A 9648-nucleotide genomic window follows, 5' to 3' on the forward strand; every position below is an offset into this window, starting at 1 on the left:
ACACTTAGCACTTCATCTTATAAAACAGGTGTCGAACTCATTTTAGTTCAGGGGCCACATATAGCCTAGTATGATGTAAAATGGCCTGGACAAATAAAATAATGTGAATTATAGGATAAAAACTTATAAACTATTAGGAAGAATCTGGCAATATGATACAAATCACAATACGATATATCACAACACCGTTAAAAAGGCAATGGTTTTTGTTTCTTTTTTCAAATGATTATTTCCTTGAACAATTGAATTACACCAGAAATATGCACAAATACTATGTCATCACTAAAATCATAATTACCAGTTAAATAAATTAGACCAAACAGCTTGTGAGTTTTTCTTCTACTTTCTTCTTCTACAGTTTTGTCAAACTCAGATTTACCTGGTGACCTGAACACACCGTCATGTGACCCACCTGTGGGCCGCGACCCAGCCTTTAGGTAACAGTTGGAGGATGCTAACTTTTTATTGCAGTCCAGCTTGTGCTTGTGAGTTTCAGTTTGTGTTTCAGTGTGTTCTTGTTGTGTACTTGTGTGTTCCAGTGTGTACTTGTTGTGTACTTGTGTGTTCCAGTGTGTACTTGTTGTGTACTTGTGTGTTCCAGTGTGTACTTGTTGTGTACTTGTGTGTTCCAGTGTGTACTTGTTGTGTACTTGTGTGTTCCAGTGTGTAGTTGTTGTGTACTTGTGAGTTCCAGTGTGTACTTGTTGTGTACTTGTGTATTAGTCGTGTACTTCCTGGTTCGTTGGGTCCTGCTCCTTCGTGTCGTTGTGTTTTTACTTTGTTTTTGTGTACTTTTACTCCCTGTGGGTAAAGTGCTGACTCATGCTCGGTACCGGACCGTTGACTGGTCCCGCCGGTGAACCACGGAACCCGGTTACCGGCCGTTAAGCCGCCGCTGCTGTCGGTCGGCCCGGTTAGCTTGGTGCTAGCTGGGTGCTAACTCCGACTCTCCAGGTAAGTGGTCGGTTTGGTCCGAGTCCCGCCGGTTCGGGGCCGTTTCCGCTGTCCTCGGGGCCGGTGTTAGTCGGTGTCAGTGTCGGTGTTGTTGTTTTTATTTGTTGTTCGGTGTTTGTTGACTTTGTGTAAACTTCGGTAACTAATCAACAGTTAGCTAACCTGCTCAGCTAACCTCCGCTAAACGGAACTCCGTTCAAAAACCAACTCATTTAACGGATCCGAACTCCCCGATAAAACCCGGAGCCGGTTCGACCGCAGACGGTGGTGGTTTATGGATCCGGATCAGATACTGGTCTGTTCGGCCCACATGGTCCACAGAACCAGTATCAGCCGAATTCCACTCTTCTACCTGTCAATCAACTGACTTCACCTCCTCCACCTGTCAATCCACTGACTTCACCTCTTCCACCTGTCAATCAACTGACTTCACCTCCTCCACCTGTCAATCAACTGACTTCACCTCCTCCACCTGTCAATCAACTGACTTCACCTCCTCCATCTGTCAGTCAACTGACTTCACCTTCTCCACCTGTCAATCAACTGACTTCACCTCCTCCACCTGTCAATCAACTGACTTCACCTCCTCCACCTGTCAATCAACTGACTTCACCTTGTCCACCTGTCAATCAACTGACTTCACCTCCTCCACCTGTCAATCAACTGACTTCACCTTGTCCACCTGTCAATCAACTGACTTCACCTCCTCCACCTGTCAATCAACGGACTTCACCTTCCCCACCTGTCAATCAACTGACTTCACCTCCTCCATCTGTCAGTCAACTGACTTCACCTTCTCCACCTGTCAATCAACTGACTTCACCTCCTCCACCTGTCAATCAACTGACTTCACCTTGTCCACCTGTCAATCAACTGACTTCACCTCCTCCACCTGTCAATCAACTGACTTCACCTCCTCCACCTGTCAATCAACTGACTTCACCTCCTCCACCTGTCAATCAACTGACTTCACCTTCTCCACCTGTCAGTCAACAGTCAATAAATTCATGAATCACAGACTGTGACAGAATTCTGCAGCAGCATGTGCCTCATACATGAACTAATGAACACAGACGTTACAGGTTTGACCAGTTTAAAGTCACATGTTGTGGTCGTTGGTTGCCGTCAGATGTTTCAGACTTGTCTGGTTGGTTCTAATCATTAATAGTCATCGGTTTGTGATGTCCTGGACTTGTCTTGTTGGTTCTAGTCGTTGGTTTTCTTCTGTTTGTGGTGTTCCTGTTGTGTCTGGGTTAACCGGCGCTGCTTCCTGTGCAGGTATGTGGGCTTCCTGTTGTACCTGGTGCATGGACTCGGCTGATGTGGATGAGTCGAACTCTGCTGATCAACACCATCGCTCCTACACCAATTCAGCATTCAACAACCAGCCTTCACCGACTGCCCCTGAACACATCTGTAAGGCCTGCGGAGGTCGTTTTGACACACCTGCCAAGAAGGTAGTCCACCCATTACATGTAGTCCTGACCCCTGTTCCAACGGTTCAGGTCACATGGGAACGCCCACAGTACCCGGGTTCGACCCCAGCTGCTAATGTTAGCTGTTAGCCTGCAGATGGTGCGACCAGCCTTAACCAGCGTGAACACAGTAGACCGGTTCAGCACCATCTGGGCATGTGGTTCTGACACCAATACTGGACCTGAACCAGCACCAGGTTTCTGCTGAAGGAGCAGGTTCACATCTGATCCTCCATCAGGTCCCCATTTACTGTCTGTGATACACAGGTGCTGACCTCCAGCCCTGGATCAACTCGTACAAGAATGTCTGTTTTGTGAACCCGTCATACCTGAACTAGTGGTGTCTGAACCAGGGGTCACATTAACCACAAATATTCTGTCATTGACGGATTGTTTTTTAGAGATGACAGAAAATTCTGAAGGCCATCCGTCATTTTGACAGATTAAAATCTGAGGGTAATCTACCAAAGAAGGTTTTCACACAACACTGTGAACAGAACCAGCTCACAGGACCGCTGGTCTGTCTGTCTGTAAGGCATCGAACTGTCCAAAACAGAATCCTACCTGTATATATACAGGTATATATTATATATACAGGTATATATATACACCTGTATGTATAGAACCCCACAGCGCCACCGTTCACAACTACGCTGAATACAGCACCGTTACTTCTGTCACATGACTCCCCGTTAGTCCACCTGTAGTACCCCCCCGTCCAGTTGGTGCCCACTCTGCATATTAATCAGTCATTGTCAAGTCTTGTCTAGTTGTTTAACTGACTTTAGCCAAAATTAGATGCTACTTTGCTAGCGCAAAATGTCCAGACAGCTGAGTCTCTTTAGTTATTTTCAAAAGCCCAGTATTTGTGATGGCATTGATAAACGTGGTGAAAAAAGAGGGACTGATGCGGTGGAGGATGAAGGACAAGTAGGTAATACACCAGTTCTTATGGCATTTTCTACCTTTTGTGTGTTACTCAAGTTCTCCGGTTCACGGAACCGTAACTCTAACCCTCAGTGCGTGGTATTTGACGCGGCGTTAACATACAAACAGAAAGCTTATAAATGATAACACACCAATTACAAGTGGCATGTATATTTACAGGAGTCATGATATCACACTGGTTTATCAACCAGCAGTATCTCCAGTTACTGCATCATTGAGACGTTTTTGAACGTTAAATACGAAATATGTCTCGTTATCATTAAAACATTTAATTTGAAATGATGGATAATAATGTGTCATAACAGAATTTTTATGACCCTGTCCATCATTTTGACGGACAATAAAAATGTCTGGCACAGCCTCTGGTTTGAACAGTCTGGTTTCTGTGAACCAGTTTTAGTTCCTCGTCAAACACAACAAATGTCTAATCATCAGGTTTATGTTTCAATGAACATGAAGAACTTTGGAGAACCTTCAGCTTCAGTCTATGGCTCTTTCAGAGCTTTGACTTGAACCTGGACATTGTCACATTCACTGTAGTTTAGATGTTCAGTTAGACTGGTATCTGGACCTGAATCTGGATCTGGTCCAGACTGAGGGTTAACACTGACCCCTTTGAAGTTCATCCCTCATGTGTAGACCAGATCCCAGAGCAGATCCGTTTACATCCTGTTGGTTTAATATTAACTTGGAAATGTTTACCTCATCTGATGGATCTGGATCTGGATCTGGATCTCTGTGACTTGTCTGTGTGTGTGTGTGTGTGTGTGTGTGTGTCTGTGTGTGTGTGTCTGTCTCAGCATGTCTGTGTCGACTGTAAGAAGAACTACTGCAGCCGATGCTCCGCCCAGCTGGAACCCCGCCCCCGCCTCTGTCACACCTGTCAGCGTTTCTATGGTAACCTGCTGGAGAGGGCGGAGCTGATGAAGCTGAAGGTGAAGGAACTGAGGGACTACCTGCACCTGCATGAGGTCTCCACCCACCTGTGCAGAGAGAAGGTGAGAAGGTCCTGTTCTGGACTGGACTGTTCTGGACTGGACTCCAGATCCTGGTTCAGTGAATGTTTGTTTAATAACCTGAGCCCTGTGATGTCATCTCGTAGGAGGAGCTGGTGGACCTGGTCCTGAGTCAGCAGTCCTCACCTTCCGGTGGCTCCGCCCCTTACACCCCGACCTCTGAGCCACCTGACATCACTCCTGAACCTGAACCTGATCCCACCCCAACCCCAGTACCTGACCCCCCTACTGTGCAGCCTGAAGCCCCAACCCCGCCCACAGAACCTGAGCCTGTAGAGCCAGAGCCCCCAGAACCAGACCCTCAGGATGAAGACCAGGTAAACCACGACCCCTTAGGACCAGGTAAACCAGGACCAGTTAAACTAGACCACATAAACCAGGACCAGGTGAATTACATCAGATAAACCAGAGCTAGGTGAACTAGACTAGGTTTAAAAGGAACCAGGTGAATTGCTCCTAATGGTTCTGTTCTTGTGTCTGTCCAGACCTCGGACCCGGAGGAGGTTCCGATTCCGGGCCGCCGGGCGTCCCTGTCGGACCTGAGCTGCCTGGAGGACATTGAGGACCTGAGCGTCCGCCAGCTGAAGGAGATCCTGGCCCGGAACTTCGTCAACTACAAAGGCTGCTGTGAGAAGTGGGAGCTGATGGAGAGGGTGAGGAGGTTGTACCAGGACCAGCAGAACCTGGGTCAGTACCACAACCACCACCTCCATCATACACGATGCGTGTTGCATTCAGAGTCAGACGGTAAAACCCTGTTTCCTCTTTGTTTTTCAGCTGCTTCGACTGTGAATGCCTCAGGTGAGTGTGACGTTCGCAGGTGAAACCGTTACTGACGGATCACCGATCAGGTTAACCGACCACGTGAGCCGCTCTGGTGTCACAACACAGCACTGTGTCTGTGTCTGTCTCCCTCTAGAGGCCGGCGGTAACTCTGCAGGTCTGGAGGAGAACCTGTGCAGGATCTGTATGGACTGTCCCATCGACTGCGTCCTGCTGGAGTGTGGTCACATGATCACCTGCACTAAGTGTGGCAAGAGGATGAACGAGTGTCCCATCTGCCGGCAGTACGTCGTCAGGGCCGTACACGTGTTCAGGTCCTGAAGGGGGCCTTGAACGCACCACAAAGGTAGGCACACAATGCTAAGGTCCTGAACGCACCATAAAGGTAACACATGCAGCAGAGGTCCCGAACGCACCACGAAGGTAACACATACAGCACAGAGGTCCTGAATACAGCATAAACGTGGGCACACAATGCCAAGGTCCTGAACACACCACGAAGGTAACACATACAGCACATAGGTAGGCACACAATACCTGAACGCACCATGAAGGTAACACATACGGCACATAGGTAGGCACACAATACTAGGATCCTGAACGCACCACGAAGGTAACACATACACATACACGAAGGTAACACATACATAAGTAGACACACAATACTAAGGTCCTGAATGCACCATGAAGATAACACATACGACACATAAGTAGGCACACAATACTAAGGTTCTGAACGCACCATGAAGGTAACACGTACGGCACATAAGTAGGCACACAATACTAAGGTTCTGAACGCACCATGAAGGTAACACGTACGGCACATAAGTAGGCACACAATACTAAGGTCCTGAACGCACCATGAAGGTAACACGTACGGCACATAAGTAGGCACACAATACTAAGGTTCTGAACGCACCATGAAGGTAACACGTACGGCACATAAGTAGGCACACAATACTAAGGTCCTGAACGCACCATGAAGGTAACACGTACGGCACATAAGTAGGCACACAATACTAAGGTCCTGAACGCACCATGAAGGTAACACGTACGGCACATAAGTAGGCACACAATACTAAGGTTCTGAACGCACCACAAAGGTAATACATACGGCACATAGGTCCTGAACACAGCACAAAGGCAACAAATGCAGCGCCTGCAGCCTGAACGCACCACGATGGTAGGCACACAATGGTGAGGTCCTGAACACAACACAAAGGTAACATCCGTATCCATGGAGATCATCTTTGTGGTCAAATGACTGAGTTGGACGCTTACCTTTATCAGAACACTGAGCTGAAATACTGAAGCAGATAATAAAGGAAAAAAACACAGATAAAGCTTCAAAATAAAACCTGATAAATTGAACTGTGGATGAAGTGGATCTCTCAGGTCTGGGGAAAGTCCTCTAGATGTTTGAACGTCCTCCTCACTGACTTGAACTTAATATGACTGAATGGACATAAACCCTCTGGATCCATCATGATCCACTTGACCTGATCCTCTTGTTCTTGTTTTTCTGCAGGAAGAGCTGCCTCTGAAGGGACACCTTTCACAATAAAGTCCTTGTGGGGCTGCTGCAGATACAGAAGCTTTTACTTTGAAGAATGTAAGAAGTGACCTTAAGTGACCTTCAGCTGAATGTACAGACTGACACTTTGATGCTTGACCTTATCCACAAAGGGAAATCTGGGAACACCGCTAGTGCCTCCATGTGACTTAGATTAAAATGTATTATTGAGATGATGAGGTGTGTGGAGGCGGAGCTTCTGCACAGGTAAACAACAGCCACTCACCTGTGAGTGAGGCGTTTAAGGACCAGTCCAGAATAATATGTGTGGTGTTTCAGGTTAAGACCAACAGACGTCAGCTGCTGAGCCCGTCGACGACCGTTGTATTGAGCCTCAGTCCAAACCACATGACCACGACAACCCATGGTCACGTTGACCCTGTTTACGAACAAGAAGTCCATCATCAGAGTCCTTTGGGAAACACGACAAAAATATCAGCAGATTAATTATCACATGAACGTCAATGCATCGGTTCGTTAAGATGAGACGTTGTTTCAAATGGTTATTGATGTTTTTTAATTAATAAAAATGACGAGAAACAGACGAATGAAACATCAAACACTTGAGGTTCAACTTGAACCTGTTCACACTGTGACACATTAACCCTAAAAAGGTCTGGACTGATGTGAGCAAATGTGTTTTAAATCACAGTAGTTAAATTAATTTACAAGTAATCAGTAAAGTACTTTTACTCAGTACTACTTCTACCACAGAATATGATTTAGATGAAAGTTGTCACTTCTGATCCAGTTTGTGTTCAGCTCCTCGTTCTCTGGTTGAACCAGCGTTGGTTTGGCCTTGGTCTCAGTCATTCCTTAACCATCTTCTGGACCAGGTCAGCGTCATGATGTTCGCTTGTGTCTTCATCTGTTTTCCAGATGTCACAACCTGCTTATGAGAACATCTAAACCAGCAGCAGTTTAATGTAACAACCAAGAGGACAGATTCATATGTGAAGACCCTTCACAGAGACCATCTGATTCTATTAAAACCATCAGACAGACGATAGGGTTTAGGTCGAGTACGTTTGATTTTAACCTGTGGGCGTGGCCAACACACCTGTCACATGACTGGCTCAGCAGCTCTGTGGTTGGACGTCGACTTGGCGGTCACTGTGATTTTTGCACTAACCTTTAACCTGTTCCTTAAACAAGATGCTTTTTGGTCTGATTTGAAAAAAGTTGGGTTTGAGTTTGGTTTGATTTTCGGTTTGTGTGACGTTTTGGGATCATATTTAATGTGCTTGCCGTCAGTCTTCCAGCGAGTCACATGACCCAGCTGTGGTGCATTCACTGACTTTGCACTTAGACTTTCTGCTCTGAAATTGTCACTGTGAACAAATATCCATTCTTTTAGTGGTGTTAGCATCCAGCTGGGGTTTCCATTATTCTCAATGAGAAACACTAACGCTAACATTAGCCTGAAACTTTTCCTCTGAATCACATATGGATTCATTCTGTATATTTGTGACATTCTTTCAACTACAGATGAAATATTTTAAAACAACAAAAAATGAGAAATTTTAGTTTTTCTGAGTGACTTTCCTGAATTATTTTGTAATAAAAAATAATTTTCGCTTAGTTTTGTCTCCATTCCTTGAACTTATGACTCCTTCAGGCTCTTTACATTGTTAATGAATACTATAGTCATACAACCTCATGTCCATAAAGTGTTTCCAGGTCCATGTTTCCACTGTGGACCATCTCCTCTTCTCTAACTACAGTCCGTAAATGTCTGGACCTTAGACCAGAGGATGGAGTTTAGGGAAATGTTGTCCCGTTCTGGTCTGATGTAGATTCTAGGTTATCTACAGTCCTGGACTTTGGTGAAAGGTCTGGACCTCATCTGGCTGGTTCCACACCAGAACTCCTCTACTATGAAGCCGTTCTGTTAGAATAGAAACATGTTGTTGTGTGTTCAGTCTACACTGATGAAAAAGAGACCGTGAACGCATCAGTTATGGATCTGTATCAGCTGATGATGTCTGTTGACATTAATTGTCCACCTCAACCAGCTGCTGTCATGGTCCAGCACCACCAGACGGTCCTACATCCAGCAGATACCTGGAGTTTGACCTCAGGCTCCGTTGGACTCCAGTCCCTGATTAAATCCCACAAAAACATCATTGCCTTGAAGCAGCACGTGTTGATCAGAAACCTCAGTGACCTTTGACCTTAGACCAGGACAGACCTTGACTACTGGACTTGTTGGTACCGGTTTGGATGGTTCTTCTGGTTTCCACTGAGTCCTGGTCCATCCCAGATCCCATAGAGTCCAAGGAATCCATAACACCTGAGGATTCTCCACAGTAATGCAGACCCATGTGGTTCTATTGGGTCTAGATGAATGCGTGTTCTGGATGTCTGAGGATCCTCCACAGTAAACCTGAAGAGCCTGAAGTCTCTGAGATGGTTGTGTTTTTGTCATGGGTTTCCCACAGATCCTGGTCTGAAGGAAATGTTGGACCATAGAAGTCCTACAGATGGATTGACTTCCTAGAGCAGTACTTAATTATTATCTGTTATTATCTATAATGTTCTCATTCACATCAATGAAAGATAAGTTTCTGTTATTGCAGCTGAGCTGAAAAGAAAGATACAAGAACATTTTTCTAAATGTTTATTATATCAGGTAAGTCTTTCTTATTATTAGTTTAAAGGGTTTGAGTAGAAGAAAAAAGACATTGATTTAAGATTTAAAGTATATTTTCGTGCATGAATTAAAAAAACGTTGCTTAATGAAATGAACTGAAGTTGTTAATTCCAAATGATTGCTACTTTCCTGAACGCAGCATTCCATCATCAGCAGTGGGCGGGCTCTCAGCCGTCTCCTGATGTTGATTGGTTATGGAGAAAAAGGCGGGGCTGAGTTTGAACTAGCGTCCCGGCGCGTGTCATC

General features: G+C 45.5%; 1 protein-coding gene across 1 annotated transcript; it reads left to right on the forward strand.

Annotated features, from left to right (window-relative positions):
• Window positions 1-684: 684 nt before the first annotated feature.
• Window positions 685-8324, forward strand: rffl (ring finger and FYVE-like domain containing E3 ubiquitin protein ligase). The gene is made up of 8 exons (XM_030152399.1): window positions 685-954; window positions 2233-2411; window positions 4178-4375; window positions 4480-4710; window positions 4879-5080; window positions 5171-5194; window positions 5313-5522; window positions 6705-8324. The coding sequence occupies exons 2-7, from the start codon at window positions 2235-2237 to the stop codon at window positions 5495-5497; spliced, it is 1017 nt and encodes a 338-aa protein (XP_030008259.1). The 5' UTR covers window positions 685-954; window positions 2233-2234; the 3' UTR covers window positions 5498-5522; window positions 6705-8324.
• The last annotated feature ends 1324 nt before the right edge of the window (window positions 8325-9648 follow it).

The sequence above is a fragment of the Sphaeramia orbicularis genome, chromosome 13 (assembly GCF_902148855.1).
Source record: "Sphaeramia orbicularis chromosome 13, fSphaOr1.1, whole genome shotgun sequence".
Lineage (NCBI taxonomy): Eukaryota > Metazoa > Chordata > Actinopteri > Kurtiformes > Apogonidae > Sphaeramia > Sphaeramia orbicularis.

Coding starts and splice junctions, on each gene's coding strand:
- rffl (XM_030152399.1), top strand. CDS start 2,235: ATGTGGGCTTCCTGTTGTACCTGGTGCATGGACTCGGCTGATGTGGAT. Junction 2,412..4,177: donor TTGACACACCTGCCAAGAAG/GTAGTCCACCCA, acceptor TGTCTGTCTCAG/CATGTCTGTGTCGACTGTAA. Junction 5,195..5,312: donor TTCGACTGTGAATGCCTCAG/GTGAGTGTGACG, acceptor GTCTCCCTCTAG/AGGCCGGCGGTAACTCTGCA.